The 20988-nt window shown below is 35.9% G+C and overlaps 2 protein-coding genes and 1 long non-coding RNA gene across 4 annotated transcripts in view; 2 read left to right on the forward strand and 1 right to left on the reverse strand.

Moving 5' to 3' along the window:
• LOC147390263 (cysteine-rich receptor-like protein kinase 10) overlaps positions 1-1686 on the reverse strand; it is a 56864-nt gene extending 55178 nt beyond the window's left edge. For both annotated transcript variants that reach the window (XM_086457564.1, XM_086457565.1), the window contains exon 1: positions 906-1686. In XM_086457564.1, the coding sequence (XP_086313690.1) occupies positions 906-1686 (781 nt within the window). The remainder of the gene's footprint in view (positions 1-905) is intronic.
• A 5591-nt stretch (positions 1687-7277) lies between these two features.
• LOC147390266 (uncharacterized) lies at positions 7278-11818 on the forward strand. Its single transcript, XR_015182576.1, has 3 exons — positions 7278-7410; positions 11469-11562; positions 11703-11818. It is a non-coding gene; the product is annotated as an uncharacterized LOC147390266 (long non-coding RNA).
• A 5-nt stretch (positions 11819-11823) lies between these two features.
• On the forward strand, positions 11824-14092 carry LOC147390267 (uncharacterized). The gene is made up of 6 exons (XM_086457749.1): positions 11824-12499; positions 12613-12722; positions 12852-13015; positions 13204-13294; positions 13434-13579; positions 13681-14092. The coding sequence occupies exons 1-6, from the start codon at positions 11824-11826 to the stop codon at positions 13967-13969; spliced, it is 1476 nt and encodes a 491-aa protein (XP_086313875.1). The 3' UTR covers positions 13970-14092.
• The last annotated feature ends 6896 nt before the right edge of the window (positions 14093-20988 follow it).

A 20988-nucleotide genomic window follows, 5' to 3' on the forward strand; every position in this document is an offset into this window, starting at 1 on the left:
ATTTAAAAAAAAATAAAAATACTCAAAGTCAACATGATCCTTTTTACATAGATCAGAATTCATTTTTGTACAGTTTTGAAGATACCATTGACTAAAAACATTGGAATACCTCCTTGAAAATGCCATGTGTAAACCAAAGAAAGGGGGTTCTACCAAAATTTTGAAAATTTAGGGATGTGAAATAGAAACAAAACCTCTTTTGTAACGAGGAGGGTTCCTCCAAATATTTGAAGCTGTTTGACAGCTTCAAAGTCGGACTCCCATAAAAAGGAAAAAACTTTGAAGCTTCTTATAGGATGAATTCAAACTTAATTATGTAAAGCTAGTCAACCAATAAAATATTTGGGGATTGAGATGATTTGTTCACGGGGCGGTCAAGCTAATCAAATTTTAAGGTTTTACTATTACAAAAATAAGAGAAAGACTTAAACTTAAGGAAATAAGTTTAAATAATAAAAGTAAGGGAAGTTATATAGACACGCCACTCACTTCTATGGGCGGGCCAAAGTTGAAAAAAAATAAAAAACACTTTAAAAATTTGGATTTTAACATAATGTGCCCAAAACAATTTTTTAACTTTTAGAGGTGCCCCATAAAAATCAGGGTGAAGAAGAAGGACCATTTAAGTTATTTTTTTATAAGGTAGGGAATATCAAATTATTAATTTCCAAAAAGAAAAAAAAAGGCCTATAAAAAAGATCTTGTGGTTTGTATTTTTATTCTATTTTAGGTTCAACAATTAACAAATCTTTCGTTCTTGATTTGGTATAACTATTAAAATTTAGGGGTAATACAATTGAAAGTAATCTCTAGCTTTAGTAATAATAAAAAAAGATAAAGAAACGAAAAGAAAATAGGAAATTGTATCCCTAATTAAATGGCAAGATCAAGTGTATACTTCTTACCTTTTGTGATGGTTGTATTTGTTAATGGTGGTGGCGCTGGTGCAGATCCATAAAAAGGATAAATCTCGAATCTTGAATAACAACTTGGTTGAAGAACATTTCCACCTATTTTCTTGTTACAACAGCCCGAAAAGTGATCCACAGCATCGAATAAGCATGTGTTGCAATCAGATTGAGATAAATCTGGTGTACATTGCACTAGCCCATATATTTTCGTAAAATTTATAACGTTTGCTTCTCCAGTTGCAAATTTAAGAGTCGAAGACCCATTTGCAGCTATTCTTACAAGCCCAGTCATCAACTCGTTCACTTTTGTATTAAATTCATATGGGTTTGGGATAGTCTGCTCATTCAGTTCATGATAAGTCGGCCTATTCTGCATAGTGGAGAAGATGGATCGATTAGAGTACCTTAACATGCACTCATCATACCATATAATTGGCTCTATCTGTGTTGGACAACGTTGGATGATGGCTTTGCGTGCTGTCTCCACACAATTCTTACACACATCTGCTGTAACATCTCCTCTACAAAGGAAAAGGCCATATGCTTTATCAGGAGGGTTTTGGCCTATAGTGGTGTTGAAAAAATGATTATTGGGTGTGGCATTAGAAGATAAAGAAGAGAGTAGTGGATTGAGATTAAGACGAAATGGGCTATTATTAGTGTAATTTGCTCCTTCACATAAGTTGTATACAAAGGTAGGTTGGGTTTGGGCAGTGGTCAGACCATCATAAATGAGGATGGAACAGAGAAAAAAGAGAAATTTGAAGAAAACCATTGTTGGTCTTGGGACCAATTTGAATTGAAGGGACCTAATTGTGAAGATTTTACTATTATGGATTAATGAGGCTGAATTAAAGGGCGTGAATTTATCTTTAGAAGACTCGGAAAAGTCAACATTTGAAATAATCAAAGTCAAAATCGATTTCTCCTCTCTCTAGAAATAATGGAAGAGATTGGGACAGAAGTGAAACATTGAAGGCTCATTCATGCATCTGATATGGTTTAATGTTTTAATAAGAAGGTTGGTATATATATATATATGATATGGTTTAAACGTTTTAATAAGGAGGTTGGCCTATAATGTTTTAATAACAAGGTTGGTATATATATATATATGATATGGTTTAATGTTTTAATAAGAAGGTTGATAAAGTCAATCATATCACAACATGAAAAAAAACCTATATTTGGCAGCCCAAGGCTGTCGAATTTCATAAATTTTGATGGACTAAGGCATCAAAATTTTCATTGTCAACTTTTTTTTTCAACGGACCGAAACCATTAAATTAATGGAGGATGGGAGAAATTTGATGGTTCTAAGTCGTCGAATTAAGGATCATAAAAAATTTCAATGGCCATAGATAGTCAAAATTCGCTTTCTAAAATTTGTGGGCCTTGGCTTGTAGAATTTTCTTGTCAAAATTTTCAATTTCACATAATATATGCCATAAAGTGAGATGTATGCTATAAAGTTAACCATGATTGGAGACAGGGTAAACGAGGGAGCTCTTGCTCTAGTTGGAGTTTTTGATGAGGAGGAATGGAGACTTCAATCTTCCTCCTGTGCGTGCCAATTCCATTTATTTTACTATGTTCATCTTGTCTATCAACCTTTGTTCTTCTATCCTGATCTTGGTTTGAAGAATCTCGAGTTGTGCTTTCAGTTCAATAACTTCATCCTCTATCACTTTAGCATCATTATATATATATATATATATATATATATATATATATATATATATATATATATATATGGAAAATGTTCGGCACCCTACTATTTGCCCTACGTGTTTTGTCCTACATGAGTTAGAATTTTTGGAATGGGCTGATTTTTGGTGAGGATGATCTCTATTGTGAGAATATCATCCTCACCAAAAGTCAGCCCATTCCAAAACTTCTAGCCCCATGTTTACAAGTTGAAGAATTGTGGACCGTCCATTTTTTTTAAAACCATTTTTAATGGGGTTAGATGTTTCGGAATAGATCATCCTCACCAAAAATCAGCTCATTTCAAAACTCCTAACTCTAGTTTACAAGTTGAAAAATTATTAATCACTTTTGATGGGGTTAGAGGTTTCATAATGAGCTGATTTTTGGTGAGAATGATCTCCTCATAATAGAGACCATCCTCACAAATAATCAGTCCATTCCGAAACTTCTAACCCATACATTGAAAAAATGTTTGGCTCTCTTTAGGGCCTTTGAACGCCACCCTATATATATATATATATATATATATATATATATATTAATGGATGCCCGTGCCTACTCCACGGGTCATTTTGTGCATGTGTTCCTTACACGTTTAATATTTCTTAAGTGTTGAAAGTTTAATGGAATCAATAAAATATCAAATCCAATTATGTCAAACAATTGTCCATTGAAAACCAATTTTAAAATTTTCAATTTATCAATTTCCCTCCATCATTTTGGGAAAACATTTGGTCTGAGTTTTGATGACCAATTCAAGATTTTAAAATTTGTCTAAGATTTCATGGAGAGTGGCTTTATTATATATGGAAATCAAACACCCTTTCAGAGGGAGGCTGATTGACTTTATTATCTCATGTTTTTTCCTCTATTCCAGTGTATCTTATCTCGTTATTGCCTATTCCCAAGTCTATCTCAGACTCTTTGGAATCCTGCTTTGCAAAATTCTTTTGAGGTAGTACTGAGGGTAAGAGGAAAAATCATCTTGTGGCTTGGCATAAAGTGTGTAAACCTAAGATAGAAGGTGGGCTGGGCATTAAAACACTTTCTGAGGTTCATAGAACGGGTTTAATGAAGACATGCTGGAGATTGATGAATGAGAAGGGGTTGTGGATAGACTATCTCAAGCAAAAATATGTGAAGGATGGAAATTGGTGGAACCCTTAAAAAACGAGAGGCTCGAAGCTTTGGAGAACTTTCCGGTGTTTTCTAAAACCAACAATTAGGCTGACAAAGAACTTGATTGGAGATGGAGCAGAAACTTCCCTGTTCTTACATAATTGGCGAGGGTCAAGTCCATTAATAGATCTCTACTCGAATGAAAACAAAAACATTTTGTTGAAGGAGGTTTGAGATCAAGAGGGTTGGAACGTTTCAAAACTTCGAGCCTTGGTCATGAATAATTCAGCAGTGGACGAGATTCCGACATCAAATGTTTAGCAAGGAAATCATGACATATCAGTTTGGATGGCCTCAGATTTAGGATTGTTTTCTTCTCGATCGACATGGAATTCTTTGAGAGCTAAGGGAAATGTCTCTCTAATCTGCAAAGCAATTTGGAATGCAAATGTGCCGACTAAGATGGAGACTCTAGCGTGGAAAATCTATCACAAAGCGTGCCCGGTGGACAACATTTGGAAAAAATGGGGTATACCTATGGCTTCAAGATGTTCTTGTTGCAAAGGTAATGAAGAAACTATTGATCACCTTTTTTTCCAATGTCCGTTTACATTAGAGGTGTGGAACTACTTTAGTTGTCATTTGCTTGAGGAGACAACCAGTGTTATGACGCCTGGGTCTTTACTTAAATGTGGTCTTTCAAAAAAAATCCCAATTTGGAAGTGTCAGTGGTATGGTTCCATGAGTGATCTATTGGAACATATGGCTTACGAGAAACATATGTATCTTTGAAGACTTGAAACCTTCAGCTCAAGTGGTCATTAATAATTGTCTAAAATGGGTAAAGGAATTGGAGGAACATTTAATCTTCAAGCTCCCCTCTTTAGATGATGCTCTCTGAAAATGATCAGATATTGGAATTCATCATAAACAGATCCCTCGATGTTGTTTACTTAAAATCTACTGGAAAAGACCACCCCATGGTTGGTTTAAGTTAAACACTGATGGTTTAGCAATCTGTAATCCAGGTTTATCAAGTGGTGGTGCTATTCTACGTGATGAACATGGTGATTTGGTGGAAGTAGGTCATTGGAACTTCGGAATGGTGACAAACAACATGGCAGAAGTCCGTGCATTGGTAGCTGCGCTGGAGAGTTTTGATATACAAGGAACGAATATCATCATTGAAATGGATTCAGCTTTCATAGTGAAAGGTCTTGCCCATCAGGTTGTTTCGTGGAAATTGGATGAATGGGTACTTAAGGCAAGATCCTTGATTTCAAAAATAGATACTCGAGTGTGCCACGTTTGGAGAGAAGCAAATGCAACGGTAGATGCACTTGCTGCTGCAGCTATCCAGAATCTTCAGTCGTCGACATTCAAACGAGTTTGTTATTTGCCTTTAAATGTAAAAAATGCTTACATGGGAGATAAGCTAGATCTTCCGCAATTTAGATATGTAACTCGTTAGGGTTCTATCTTTGTATATTTGTTTATATTCTAATACAATTTCTTCTTGCTTGCTTAGCAAAAAAAAAAAAAAAAAAAAAGAGAATTCCATTCCCATCATATATTTTAAAAATAAGGATCAAACAAAGTTCTGTGTTTGGCTGAGTCAACTCAGGAGACAACTCATCCTCATCATTCTTCATTACAACTAAGCACCTAATCTAAACTAATTTAAAAAGAATTAAGAGTCCCCTTCACATAAAAAACACCACAGTTACAGTCATCATGCATGTATATCTCTCTCACCAACAACCGTTTCTTTCTTTCTAGTGGCTAAGGTTCAACTTCTGTTCTCCACTACACACAGTTCACAACTTGAAACAACCCATATTAAACAAATTAAGCCACCACCCAAAACAGAAATCTACCTACGAAGCTTCTTTTTTTATTTTTCATTTTTTATTATTATTCCCCAAACAAAGAGATTAGTAGGACTACTAGTTTCTGCTCGACCACCCATGTCATGAATTTTTTTTAACAGGTTGAAAATTTTATTGAAAAAACGAAAGGGCAACAAAAGCTATTCAACACCGAGCAATGCATAATAAAGTCCACCTAAACAAAAAGTCCTCAAAAAAGACTTCAGATTCTTTGATGATCCTGCTTCAAGAGAATATTAAATCCCCTCAAAAAAGACTGTTTTGTAACAAAATACTACCCTGTTGGATTATGTCTTCTAAGTATATAAAGGGTAAGAGATGAAACCCGAAAGGGGGGTTAGACATATACGAGAGACAGAGAGAAATTGTAACCTAGTTCTTCTTTAATTAATATAGTGAAATCACCGTTTTTGCCTGTGGATGTAAGTCGATTCTTTGACCGAACCACGTATATCTTGTGTTGTGTGAGATTCTTGTGTTCTTGTTTGATTTATACTTCGGATCATTAGGTTTAGTCTAACATACCCCAACATAATAGGAGTGGTTAATGGCCATAGAATTCTTTTTTGAATGAGTGATAGAAAATGGGTCAACTTCTCTTGCAAGAGAATAACAAATCATAAAGTGGTGAACCAATCCCCCGCTTGATTTTACCAAAAAACAATTATCAACAGAAGTTACTCAAAGACCACTGACCAGATAAAGAAGAAACCTTGGATGTGACTTCTAGATCCCAAATGGTAATGGTGATATTTAGCGAAGGTGTATTGAGTGAGGATCACGGGGCTTGTGTAAAGGTTTTTTTTTTTTTTTTTGAATAAGTAAAAAAAAAAAAAAAAATAGTGTAAGCGGAACAACTGAAGTCTTGATATTCGGTCCCCCTATGAGCAACTCCATTTCATACCGAATGACTTGCACTAACAACTCCAACCCCCATCAAAAGACCACTGTACCAAGGTGCGATCTTATAAAAACATTGCTATAAGAAAGAATTCTTCAAACCTAACTCACCATCTAATACAAAGTTACCGAACAAACATACACTAAAAATCGGGAGTCAAAGTCCTGTGAAGAGACCGCTACAATGTGAAAAAAACTCATATTCGATGGCTCAACGCTGTTGAATTTTGTAAAATTTGATGGACCATCACTACGTGAAAAACGCAAATTTTCATAAAAAAATTTGTTGGGCCTGGCCCGTCGAGTTTTAAAACTCAAATTCCGCGGCCCGTGGACCACGTTTTTTACTGTTTCTCTATACCTCTCTCTCTCTCTGTCTGTTACTGTTACTGTTACTGTTTCTCTTTCTCTTTCTCTGCATCTCACAAACATCGATCGATCGAACTCGCCCTTTATCTCTCTCTCTCTCTGTTACGGTTTCTCTTTCTCTCTGCCTCTCTCATAGACATCGATCGATCGACCTCTCACAGTCTCTCTCTCTCACAGTCTCTGTCTCGGTCGACCTCGCCTTTTATCTCTCTGGATCGATCGATCGACGTATCCATCGCTTTCTCACAATCGTTATCTCGATCGATCGACCTCGCTTTTTCATTCTCTCGATCGATCGACCTCTCCATCTTTCTCTCGCAGTCTCTTTCTCGATCGATCTCTTTTTCGATCTATCTCCCTCGATAGATCTCATCTCCCACTCTATTTGATCGATCGATCTCGATCTAGATTGGTCAGAGATAGCTCGAATTGATCAGGTTGGTCACAAAGGGACTCTCACCTGCTGCATCACCTCACACAACAAGGCAAGAATCATTACGACTTCGGGTTAGGTATTCTCTCTAATCCCTCTTTTCGTTATATAGGCTGTATTAAGATTTTTCATCCGATATATTTAGATTTGGATTGAACATTTAGGTTTTTTATCCGATGTATTTAGATTTTGATAGAAGATTTAGGTTTTTTATCCGATGTATTTCGTATCAATCTCAATACCTAGAATGCAGTTGCAGTGATACAATCTATTGTAATTTTAGATTTTGATATAATTTTAATATTTCCCCGCATATTATGTGATCTTCATATCCCTGTTGTAATGAGACATGGTTGATCCAGAATCGTTCCATTATCTTATTGAATCTCAAATCCTAGATCTAAACTCTAATGGATTATTAGATTGGATCATATTAGATTTCAGGTCCAATCCAATCCATCTACATCTAGTCTTGTTTTCCACATTGTTATTTCTCCCATCAATATTCAAATCCCTCACTCCATATCCATGTATATCAACAATAATAGAAGTTCTTTGAGGGTTTCCTGGTAGAATATTAAAATAGGAGGAAATATCCCAATTCCATTTATCCAGTAAAGCTAGTCCACCACCAGCTCCACATTGCAAATGTAGGATAGGAGTAGGGGAACATGATTGTACTTCGACAGCTATAGCCACAGTTCAAACTAGGCCTTTGTATTTTTAGCTTTGGGTACTGATATACGCGCAGAGGGAATCTGGTTGAAGGACTTGTATGTGAGTCAGCGCAAGTTCAGTTGCTTTCTTGATTACTTTCTGCTACTGCTAGTTAATTGAATTAAACGTTGTTCTTTTCGAACCAGAAATGTATCTTCTGTTGTTTAACAAAATAGTCTGTTTTTTTTAATGGAAGAATTAGCATTTAATAGCTACCTGAAGATAAAAACTTAGAACTAACCATCAAGTTATATGGGATCAGTAATAGATGGATTGCTTCCATGATGGATTATATGGTTCAAGAACTAACCATGATTGTTTTGTTCATGATTAGATTGATTGATTAATTGACCATTAGTATGTGTTGGATTGATTCAGTCTCACTTGTCCAATGTGCAATCAAGCCTTAAACAATGTGATGATTTGGACTAAATTTCTTGAATAAAACCAAGCACAAAGAAAGGAATTGTGTCGATTCAAATGCAATGGTCCATTATGCTAATAGACATGGCTAGCTAGGTCATAAAATGAATGAGTGGTATGTGTGTGGGGGTGTATTGGTTAGGATCCAAGGCAACCCAAAAGGATACATTGAGGCTCATAAATTCGAGGTTCCTAATGGGTAAAAAATACGTGAACTGAGGAGTGCTTTGATGCAAATTAAAGACTCAAAATTTGAGAGGAAAACACAAAATGATTGTGAGAATGGAATAAGATCTGAATATATGCTGCCTTGACATAATATAGCTCTATTATGTATAGTTGAATGGCAAAATAGTATTCATGTTGCCGGTTCCATTATGTGGGATAAGGCTTAGATGGTGATGATTATAGTACAAATTTTCTGTTTTTAAATGTCAAATTGTATAAAAATAGACAACAGTGTAACTTTTTATAACTAAAGTTCTTACACCCAACAGGTTCCAATATCTTTCTTTCTTCCTTGTATTAATCTATCCACAGCTGAACAATCCAATGGTATACAATGAAAGAGCCCACTATGACAGTTTCCCTTTTTGAGTCAGAAAACCATTCCCAGGGCTAGGTAGATCAATCAACCTTTTTTTTTTAACATAAAAAAGAGAAGTGGATGCATCACCTCTCCTAACCAGAAACAATCCATCTGTCCACCTACAGTTTAGAGAACAGTCTATTGGCTTTGCCATTTCCTATCTAGATTGCATAAAGGAATGCTTTGTACTTTGTATCAATTGGTCAACATGTCATTTGCTTCCTTGCTACTCTAAGCAAACTTTTAGAACTTATCTTTGTAAATAGCTATGATTAAAAACTGGATACACAGAAAACAAGGATAAAAACAAAAAAATTCCGAGGATCAATAAGGCTCCAAGGATATTGGAACCTCCTTAATCAATTACTTTCAACCTATGTAAAAAGGATAGAACACTTGTATTGATGTTGACATGGGTACATTATGTTTGACACGACTCCTAGAAGCCTTAGATGTTGATCACACTACTAGAAAATAGCAATATTATTAAGATTACAAAATAGGAAAAATTAATATAATCATTTATGGATAATCTTGTAATAGGCTTTTTCAAAGGGTATGATGATGTTAGCGTCCTAGTGTTCCTTTTCTTGGGGTTCAAGGGATATTTACAGTTCAACCAATCAGTGTTATAGAAGGCGCAAATGGTGCTTTACTAGGTGCTCGGCGTTGCGATGTGGGGCCAAATCGCCTTGCCTTCTCTAGGCTCTCCATTAGGCACTCGGCGTTGTCAAGCAAGGCCAAGTCACTTCGCCTCCTTTAGGTGCTGAAATACAAAGGCACCAAAAGGTGAGGGCCTAGGTAACGAAAGGCGATGCTTCGAGTGTCCCCTGCATAATACGATCATTTTTTGCTCTCTTTATTAGTTCTTTTCTTCTAAAGTTAGTCAACTAAAGCCCCAAAACTAAAAACTAACACTTATACAATCCCTTTTAAAAATTAAATATCCCAAAATCCTTGTTTTTATGTGGATTATTTTTTAAAGAAGAACCCAAACTTCATCCAGACCATTCAATTCCTCCTATTGTTTTGTTTCTTTTCTTTTAAAATCAACTTTTCCATACCTATTAAGATACTCTTAATCATTTTCTTATATTTTTTACCACCTTCTGTAGCAACAAATACTCCAAAATTAATAAAAAAGTTATTACTTACAATTTTTTTTTCCAAGATTTTCACAATCTCAAACTTGAAATACAACAAGTTTCTAAAAGAAAAAAACCCATGCAATAGATGAATTTACAGTCAGAAATGTATTCCAATTTTTTTTTTTTCAATAACATTATCTAAAACTATAATAAATATAAAGGTATCAAGTATATAAATTTTAAGAAAAAAAAGCTTTGCCAAACAAAAGTTACACCTCATGCTTTTGATAAGCTTGACACCAATATGATTTTAGAGAAGTTGCTAACTAAACTGTGGTAGCATTCGAAAGTTATACAAAAAATGATAGGGAAGCGATGGAAACTTACGAGAGTTGTAACAAGATCTGTTAGCAATTCTTGTGTTCTCTGACTATATAGATCAAGTAGAGCCAGAAGGTTAGGTAGAACAACGGCAAACCATTACCCTTTTTCAGAAAGAGATTTGGGAAAAATTGCAGCACACCTTCCACATTAGATAATAACTATAAAACACTCCCCAAAGTCGTCGACTTCTTACAGTTCTATAAAGGACTTAAGAAGAATTTATGTGGAAGAATTTATTATATTGTACATCCCACATATGGCCCTACAACCCCATAGTCTGCACAAGTGCCCATACCCAAGTGGCGTGGTGTTGCATAGCCTGCAAGCATGCTTGTGGTCTCTCACTCTCTCTACACCACTTGTCTAGAGCTTTTCAAGACACTCACTTAAATGGCTTATAAAGCTCACACTTTTGAGTGCTTCCTTTGCAGGCAATGTGGGACTATAAATCCTCATAAAAAAGACTTGAACAACACATGAACTAGGTCAAATAGGTGTATTTTATAAAGTTTTGTTATATTCAAAATTAAGTTATAATAACGAATGCAAAGTTTGATTCTCTATTTCTTATTTCTACCAAGTGGGAACAACTAGGAATTAGATTACACCCCATTGAATATGGGTTCCAATAGCCCATGCTGTCAAAAAAATCCCATAATTTTTAGGTTTATTCTTACAACTTATGACAACAAATCCTATTGAGGATAACACTAACTCAGTCACATTACATTAAGAACTTTGAACTATTTAATTGTGATCTAGCTATGACACCTTTTGATCCTAGTAGTAATAAAAAAAGATCTAGGAGTTGGTTTATCTCAAAACATCGCATTGAAATCATGCATCTTATTTGAAATCCTAAGAGCATAAAATATTTGTTTTTCTTTTTCCAATCTTCAATTTAAATTTCTAAGATAAATTTTTTATATCATGCAGGTTTTGGTCGTATTGGAAGGTTGGTCTTACGTGTAGCAACAGCTAGGGATGATATTGAAGTGGTAGCAGTCAATGATCCATTTATTGATGCCAAGTAATTTTGAATCTTTTTAATTAATTTGTTTTCGTTTCAGCTTTGTTTCTATTCGGATTTTTATAATTGAAAATGTTAGAATTTTGCTACTTTATTCGTCACTTATACCATTCGTCACTTTATTTGTCACTTACTAAAAGCAAGCAACAGATCAGTGCCCTATATGCCAGACTGCCATTCAAGAGATAAATTGTATCATGTTTCCCACCTGCTCACTGACTGGAAGGAAGAAAGGAACAGCTCTTACCCTGCCAAGCCAATATGTATGAAGAAAGAAAACTACCATTTCAATGTGGAAACATCACAGCCACCTATCCTTTCTGGGGAAACAACAGACCATCTTATTGTGGCCAACCTGGTTTTCAACTCAATTGCACTGAAGGAATAAACACTACTTCGATACAGATATCTTCAGAAATATTCCATGTTTTATCAATCGATAACGACACCCAATTTCTCAAAATTGCTCGAACAGATTTCTTCCATGGTATTTGTCCACAAAAATCATTAAACACTAGTCTCAATTTTACTCTCTTTGATTACCCATCAAGTGATCAAAACCTTACTCTGTTCTATGGGTGCTCGGATATAGCTATAGCTGCACCACCAGACCCCAATTTTACTTGTTCAATTAATGGTGCTATTAGTGATGTTTATGTGATTGGGTTTGGTCTAATTCCAGTAATTGATGGCTTAGGGAAGTGTAATGTTAGTGTTTTGGTTCCAGTTCTTCTATCATCTTTTGAGGCACTTAGGAGCAATGAATCTAGTCTGGGTGAGGTTCTGAACCAAGGGTTTGATGTGCAGTGGTTCATGAACAAAACATTTTCTAGGGATTGCATCGAATCTGGAGGACATTGTGGCTACAATTGGACTTCAAATGAACCGATTTGTTTTTGCAATGATGAAGCTTATTTAACGACTTGTCGTGCCTCAGGTACACATCTTAAAACTTAAACTTTGTGTGATGATTCTCTTTTTCTTAGTTCTTAAACTTCTGAAATCTGAATCGTATGGTTTTAAAACCTAGCTTTCCGAATTCCTAATCAGATTGTCAATCCCTGATGTGTTTTAAGTCCAATCATTGTCATCATAGGAACGGGACAGCGTTGTGGATCGGGAGTCACCCAAAGTCGCACGCACACGTAGTCAAAGTTCAAGTAGTGCTTGCTGTCCATATATTTTTTTAATATTTATTGTTCTAAAGCAAGCAACACGGGTTCCCAATTTTTTACGGAAAGGAGATTAGTTAGTTACAGTGTTCCTATATCATTGGTTTTTGTCCTCAGGCCACTGCAGAGGATTGGGTTAAGATGGTGAATGATTATCAGAATGCTTCTCTATCTAGCCGTCTTGGGATTCCAATGATCTATGGAGTTGATGCGGTTCATGGACACAACAATGTGTACAAAGTGACGGTATTCCCCCACAATGTTGGACTTGGATGTACAAGGCAAGCAACTAATTAATACCCCATTACATGAAAACTCTTATTATAGTACAAGTTAGCTTAATTGAATATCTGAATGAAATTTGGATTTCCTATTGTTTCTTTTATCCTACCTTAAGTGATAAAAATAATAAATTGCAAAAAGATTTGCGCTTTTATCAACTATTAATAACAAACTTCCCATCATATAGGGATCCACAACTTGTGAAGAGAATCGGTGCTGCTACTGCTCTTGAAGTTAGAGCTACAGGAATCCAATATGCTTTTGCCCCATGTATTGCGGTAAATAACCAAATTTGACATGAAATTGCTTTAATTCTTAATGTATTTGAATTAGTTTTAGTTGGGATAAGCAATTTTGAGGTTGTGAGCTTTTTCTTTTATTTTTCTTGAGTTGTAATGTTTTTGACTTTATATACAGGTTTGCAGAGATCCAAGATGGGGTCGGTATTATGAGAGTTATAGTGAGGACCACACGATTGTCCAAGCAATGACAGAAATTATACCCGGATTACAGGGAGATGTCCCGCCTGGTTCTCAAAAGGGAGTCCCTTACGTTGGTGGAAGGTAAAGATTTTACTTCTCTGTCCTTTGAAGCCCATGTCTTTCTGTTTCTGTAACTCTTCATCGATAAAGATAAAAGTCGACTTTTGTTTAATTATGTGTAGGACAAAGGTTGCAGGTTGTGCAAAGCACTTCGTGGGTGACGGTGGCACAGTTAAGGGCATCAACGAGAACAATACAGTGACTGATTGGCATGATTTGCTGAGTATCCACATGCCTGCCTACTATGATTCAATCATCAAGGGTGTCTCAACTGCAGATTTTCGCATTGTTCCTAAGGCCAAAGAAGGAGCACAAGTACAAGATTTACTGGAATTTTTACCACCATATTGTTGGATATTCCATCCTTGTTCTTGGTATCGTCAATTGTTTGTGTTTTGTGTTCTAAATTAAATCAGGAGTGTGACATAAATAACTGTATATATATCATATACTGCTTTATTGTCAGTTATTTGTAGCTTCGACAGAATTTTCGATCTTAATAAAGAGGTTTACATGTATATTAATTTTCGATCTTTTGTTTGTTCTTTTTCTGATTTTTTTTTTTATTATATTATTTCGTTCATTGTGATTGGTGAATTAGAGGACCGTGTTATTATTTGTTAAACCTCCAAATTTGACGGTCATACTCTATGGATTTTGTTTTTGTTTTTTTTAAGTCCATTCTCCAATAATTTGATAGTCCAGGGCCGTCAAAAAAAAAAATTCTACAAGAGAATATTTGACGGGAGGGTCCGTCAAATTTCTCAAAATTTGACGGGCTAAGACCGTCAAATATGAGCCTTTTTCACATAGTGCATGGCGTCAAAATTTCCAGTGACGAATTTTTTCTTTCGTCGAATCGAAACCATCAAATTAATGGAGGAGGAGAGAAATTTGATGGCTCTAAACCGTCGAATCTAGGGAAAATCACAAGTTAAAATGGCCTTAGGCCATCAAATTTTGGTTTCTAAAATTCATAGGCCTTGGCCCGTCAAATTTTCCTGTAGAATTTTTTAGTTTTCACGTAGTGCGCCTTAACCATTGACACTATCCTTCCCTTCCCTTCCACAAGGTCCAACATACACCATAGATGATAGTGACTTCCACCTTTTTGCAAGAAGCCTTTTGAGAACCATGCATAATTGTTAGGTCTCCACAACACAGATTTGTGGATCTTTTCCTCTCTCCAGCAGTTTTCCTATGGTTTCTTTTTGAAATAGTTTTAGGTTTCAAAAATGAAGAGGGGGTGGTTTAAGAGAAATGGAGGGTGGGGTGGTTTCAAGTAGTTATTTGGTTTAAGGTAGTTTTTATTTATTTATTTATAGAGGGAAGTGATCCTAACCATTGGATTTATACAACATCATCTATCACCCTACAATAGCTATAGAATTTGAAAAAATTTAAACAATGTTTTTTTCTTGTAGTGGGAAGTGATCTAAACCCTTGGATTTTTCCCAACCCCATCTCACATCGCTAAATATGTTTATTGGGTCGGGGGGAGGGGATAAAGATGTGTTTTATATAATGTATATATAGGGGTGTTAATGGGTCAGTTCCGGTTTGATATCTAAGAAAGTTAGAACCATAACCACTATATTTTTCAGTTTTAATTCTAAGCAGTTCCGGATCCGATTTTAAAATAAGTGGAATCAGAACTGAAACCACCAAAATATCACAACTACCCATCGGTTCCAATTCTCAAGAATCGAATGGGAAAAATATATTTTAAAATCATTATAAAAAAAAATTATAATCTTAATTATAATTTGTTCCACTAAAACCAGGGGTTTAATGAATTTTTTCAAAAATTAAAAATTATATTATTTACAAGAAATAAACTTTAAGAAGAGATGTGCCTTTTCAAACTTCAATATTTAGTTTATATGAAAAATTGAAGAACTTTATAATATATATATATATATATATATATATATATGTTAATTTGAAAATATAGGAAAATCTTAAATCATGTATGATGCAAAAATAAATGAAAAAATAAATCGGTTCTAGGTACTTGTCGGTACCTATTGGATAAAACCTAATGGTTATGATTCCTATCGATTCGGTTCCATATTAGACCTGACTCTAATCACTTCCAATAATAAAGGGATATAAACCGGGTTTTTTGATTTTGGTTCGGTTATGGGTAAATGGGTACCTATAGAGCGGGGGCGGGGGCGGGGGCGGGGGCGGGGGCGGCGGGAAAGGAGGTCTATAGCTACTCCCTACAGTTAATGGAACAAAATCTATGGTTTAAATAATAGATGAGTGGCTCAAGCCAAGTCTTTTCTTTTATTATAAAATATCTTTTTATAGATGCCTTTCCACGTTTAGTAAATGTTGGAGATTCTTCCCTTTTCTTTTGACCACTCCAGCCACGTTTTTGCTTTCCTCTCTTGTCACTATCAAAATTTTCTTTTAATTATTATTTATTTCTTCATTTCTCTTTTGCAAAATCCTAGAAAAAAGAAGAAGAATAATTTATTTATTTATTTTTTTCTTTCATTTTGCAAATCCCTAGAAAAAAAATCATTTAATTGAAGTTCATTTTTTTTTTTACAAGGTATGAAATATGAAAAATGCTGGAATGACACAAATGGAGACACAAAGGTGACAAAAAATGGTGTGCTGGCGCGCACATAACCGTAGATGCTTTTTACATAACCGTAGATGCTTTTTACTCGTATCTCGCGGAAAAGCATCTATGGTACTGTGCGCGATACCGCATCATTTTGTCACCTTTGTGTCTCCGTTTGTGTCACCCCAGCATGACTCATGAAATATTTACTTTTCTTGATTTTTGTTTATCAAATTGTTCATCCTTATAATTACTAATTTTTTGAATTTATTTTACTTCTTTGGTAATTGGGATTGTTTGGATGACAATGAAAAATTCATAGACGTCCTAGATCCATATCAAAAGACTCTACGGAAAGAGATCGTGAGATGCCAATCATTTGGTAATTTTTTAATGGGACCTTTGTGAAATAAAACAATTGTCAATCCAATCCCTGATTTTTATCTTCCATCGAGCACATCACATTAAGGCTTTATCTCTAACGCCAGTTAAAAAAAAAAGGAGGGATTTTGAAGAAATCTAGGGTTCTTCAAGCGGGATTTTGAACCAAAAGAGGATCGTACCTTTTCATCGATCAAGAGGTGAGATTCTTCTTCGTTTATTCTTCATCTTCAAAATTTTTTTTCTTGGTTTTTTATTTGATTTCGTATTACAATCTCTCAAACAGAGAACAAATACAGTATTTTGGGGTTTTTGTTTCAGATTTTTTGCTTTCGTATATAAAAGCAAGTGCAATATTTCATTGGGGGGTTATGTGCTCCGTATGTATCTTCATTGGTGAAAATAAGTGGGTATAATAATATGAAATACTTGGAGTAGGTGAATCCGGTACTCAACAACACACCCCTTCACCCCAAAGGTGGAAAGGATCAAACTCGTGACCTAGACAGATCTTCCGCTCTGATACCATGTTAACTAACCATTTATCCGAAAAGATCGACCTATAAGAAAGAGGGTGCACAATAAATATGAGAGGGCCACATGATAAATAGAGTATGTTAATACGTAACACTTGGGAGCATGTGAATCCTGCACTCAACAACGTTGTCACCACCGTTTGAAAATTTTCAATTGCAATGAATGGCCATTTTAAAATATTGTTAATTAGAGGCCAACATTGACATTAAAAGAATATTAATTTGGTTCACCATTGCAATAGGGTAAGTTAGGAGGCCACCAAGTTTTGATCACACGCTTAAGCATGTTAGATTAATTAATCAAACAAGAGGGAGAATCCTTTACAAATTACAACTCCAAGTCTTTCTCACCACATATCACACTTTCTTGGCTCCATTGAGGCCTTATCGTTTGTTCAAGAGTCACGATCCATAATGGTGTCCCATTCCTATAACAGTGTTAGGTGTCTACATGGCACATTTTTATTGGATTTCAAACACATCGTGCTGCGTGCACAGCTGGGTTAACAGCCCTAGGTGTTTTAAACTCCAACAAAAACGTGCCATATAGACACCTTACCTTTATTATAAGAACATTACACTGCTTCTAACTCATTTTTCAACTATAGACTAAAAGTCATCTTGATTGATAAACTTTTGCCTATAGGTTGACCATTTTTTTTCCGCTATGGGCTTGGAGCCCATCCGCCTCTAGGTATCCAACCTCAATAGGTGAGGAGTGACCTGTCAATATTGAAGAAGTTCCTGAATCCAATAGTTAGAGTTTATCAATGAGGCTGATTATTTGTTCCTAGGTCCACGAAAGATAGGGCCAATCCATCCTGCAACTTGTTCCCAAATTCCATACTCCTTTAATCAGTAGCTTTTTTATTTTTAGTTTTGATAAACAAGCAATAATATTAAAAAGAGGATTACAAAACTCAGGTATTTGGAAGACTTAAGAGGTCTCCAATAGAAGCCCGCCTTACCACTAAAGGAAGATTATTTACAAGGTCAAAAGACTCGGAAGAACGAGATGAAGAGGCATAGACCGCTAACACATCAGCCACATTATTCCCTTCTCTAAAGACATGCCTTATGTCCCACTCAATCTCACTGAGTAAGAGCAGACATTTAGCCACAATGTGCTCATAAAACCAAGGGAATCTCCTACCTTTGAGAGCTCTAACGAGAAGGGACGAATTTGATTCAATTAACAACTTTTTTCCATTGAGATTACTGAGCTTCACCCCATGCAACACTGCAAGGAATTCAGCAAGGGAATTTTTTTCCTTGGCCTAAGAAAACACAACATGCTTTTATCAAGCATCCTTCATGATCACGAATTACACATCCTGTTCCAGCTGCACTCGGGTATCCCAAGCTTGAACAACCCAGCCGGCAGGCGGCCTGCTCCACTTAATAGAGAGGACCATTGAAAACCTGAGGTTTTTTTAATTAAAAAAGCCAAGCATCAATCTTTCTTTTAACTCCAGCCATTGATCTAAACACACCATCAAAAATTGCAGAATTTCTAGTAAGCCAAATCTCCCACATGATGATCCAAGGAGTTATAACTTCCATATAGTTTGAGGCATTTTTTGTCCATAAGAGCCTAAAGGAGAAAGTTGCTGTCCTAGGAGGAAGAAGACCTTGATCCCTACAGAATAATCCCCATATCGTGATACTAAAGGAGCATTCGAAGAATAAATGATTCAACGTCACCTTCGCATATTTGCAGAGGGGGCATTAAGAGGCTAAAACGTGTCCTCTACGCTTTCGAAGACCATCAACCTGAACTACTTTGTGAGATAATTTCCAGTTAAAAACTATAATTTTTTATGGAATCTTCAAGCTCCAAAGCACCCTCCAAGATTCAACTTTTTGACCTTGGATTCTTATACAATTCCAAGCCGTTGAAGAGGAAAAGAGACTGGATGTAGTATGAAGCCAAATCGGTCTGTCGGATATGCTTTCCTCAATGATTAGATCTGAAGTAAAACGAGCCACCTCAGGACTGAATAAGAGAGAAAATTTTCAAATCAAATCTACCATGAGTAGACCAAACATCCTTAAGCGAAGCTTTATCCGAGTAACATGAGAAATGTTCTACTAAAGCTCCTGATCCTCGCTAGTTGTGAAACATGAAGGAGATCTTAGCACCATCACCCACTAAGAATTTTGAGTTTCTATGAAAAGAGGGCATTTGATGCACCATAGACTTCCAAATCATGGAAGATTTCTGATTAGAAGCGACTTGATATAAGCTTTTATTATTCAGATACCTTCCATGCAAGAACTCAGACCATAATGCCTTCTTTATTAACATCTTCCAGCATAATTTCAGCATACCTACTTTGTGGATATCCACTAGGTGCTGAATACCTAAACCCCCTTCTTCTTTTGGCTTTGCCATCTTCTCCCAATTAAGAAGATGCAATTTTTTGTTTTCTCCAATGCTACCCCACAGGAATGTGGCAAAATGTTTTTCAATCAATTCAGTGACATGTTTTGGGATCGGGAGGATGGATAAAAGGTAGATAGGCATTGAATCGAGAACATTTTTTAGGAGGGTGAGCCTACTTCCATTCGAGAGAAGTTTCGACTTCCAACCCGCTGACTTTTTGATAATTTTCTCAACGAGCTCATTACAACTTTCCCTAGTCAATCTTGAAGAGACCAAAGGGACACCCAGATAAGTAGATGGAAGAGATCCTTCTCCAAAGCTGAGGATAGCCTGAACAAAACGCCTTCTAGAAGTCAAGGAATCATGGGCTAAGTAGAATTTACTTTTATCAACATTAATGGCTTGCCCAGATATCCTTTGATATTCAACTAAGAATAAATGCAGATTAACAAGAGATTTCTTTGAGGCTTTGGAGAAGATGAATATGTCATCCGCGAATAAAAGATGACAGGGAATAGCCATTCCACTAGACCCATGTCCATAATCTTGTTAATACCCCTGCTCAATACCTCCTCGGCTAAAATGAAGAGAGCTGGGGACAAAGAGTCACCTTGCCTGAGACCTTTAGAAGCACTGAAGTAGCCATAGGAGATTCCATTAACTAACACCGAAAAATGAGGATTCGAGACACACCCTTTAACAAGCTTTACAAATCCCTCACAAAACCTAAATCTTTTAAGAACTTCAAAAAGAACACCCATTCCATTCGATCATAAGCCTTGGACATATCTATTTTAAGTGCCACATTACCCCCTCGAGATTTTTGTTCAAGTCTCTCATAATCTCATGAGCTAAAATGACGTTATCATAAATGTTACGACCTTTTACAAACGCACTTTGCTCCTTTGAGATTAGATCAGGAAGGCATAACCCAATCCTATTAGTCACAATCTTTGACAAAATTTTATAGAAAACATTACAAAGACTAATAGGCCGAAATTGGGCAAAAGAAGTTGGAGTTTCAACTTTAGGGATGAGAGTAATGGAAGTTGAATTAATGGCAATGGGAATCATACCTTCTTAGAAGAAGTTAATAACCGTAGTCATCAGATCATATTTAATGATTGTCCAAGCTTTTTGATAGAAAAGAGCAAAAAACCCATCTGGACCAGGAGCTCCCGTGCTTTTCATATTTTTTATCACTTCCCAAACCTCTTCCTCATTTGGAACTTTGACAAGACACGAGTTCATCTCAGATGAGACAGAAGGCTGAATGACCTCCCAAAAAGGGCTATCAATATTTGGATTAGATGAAGATAATAACGATTCAAACTCTTCAGTTGCACATTTACCAATTGCTCTTGTTCCTCCAAAAGAACACCAGAAATAGTTTTAATACTTCGAATTTTGTTTTTTAAACTCCTGATCTTCGTAGACATGTGAAAAAAACGAGTGTTCTGGTCCCCTTCCTTGAGCCAAGTCACTCTAGATTTTTGCCACCAAAGAGATTCCAAATCTTTGCTGATAGAAGAATAATCAGATTTCACTT

This window comes from Akebia trifoliata, chromosome 11 (genome assembly GCF_017979445.1).
Source record: "Akebia trifoliata isolate Shusen 1 chromosome 11, ASM1797944v1, whole genome shotgun sequence".
NCBI lineage: Eukaryota > Viridiplantae > Streptophyta > Magnoliopsida > Ranunculales > Lardizabalaceae > Akebia > Akebia trifoliata.

What these genes read in the sequence shown, in the direction of transcription:
- LOC147390267 (XM_086457749.1), top strand. Translation starts at nt 11,824, where the DNA reads ATGTATGAAGAAAGAAAACTACCATTTCAATGTGGAAACATCACAGCC. An exon ending in AACGACTTGTCGTGCCTCAG is followed by an intron (nt 12,500 to 12,612) that starts GTACACATCTTA and finishes ATTCCTAATCAG; the next exon opens with ATTGTCAATCCCTGATGTGT. An exon ending in GTTGGACTTGGATGTACAAG is followed by an intron (nt 13,016 to 13,203) that starts GCAAGCAACTAA and finishes CCCATCATATAG; the next exon opens with GGATCCACAACTTGTGAAGA.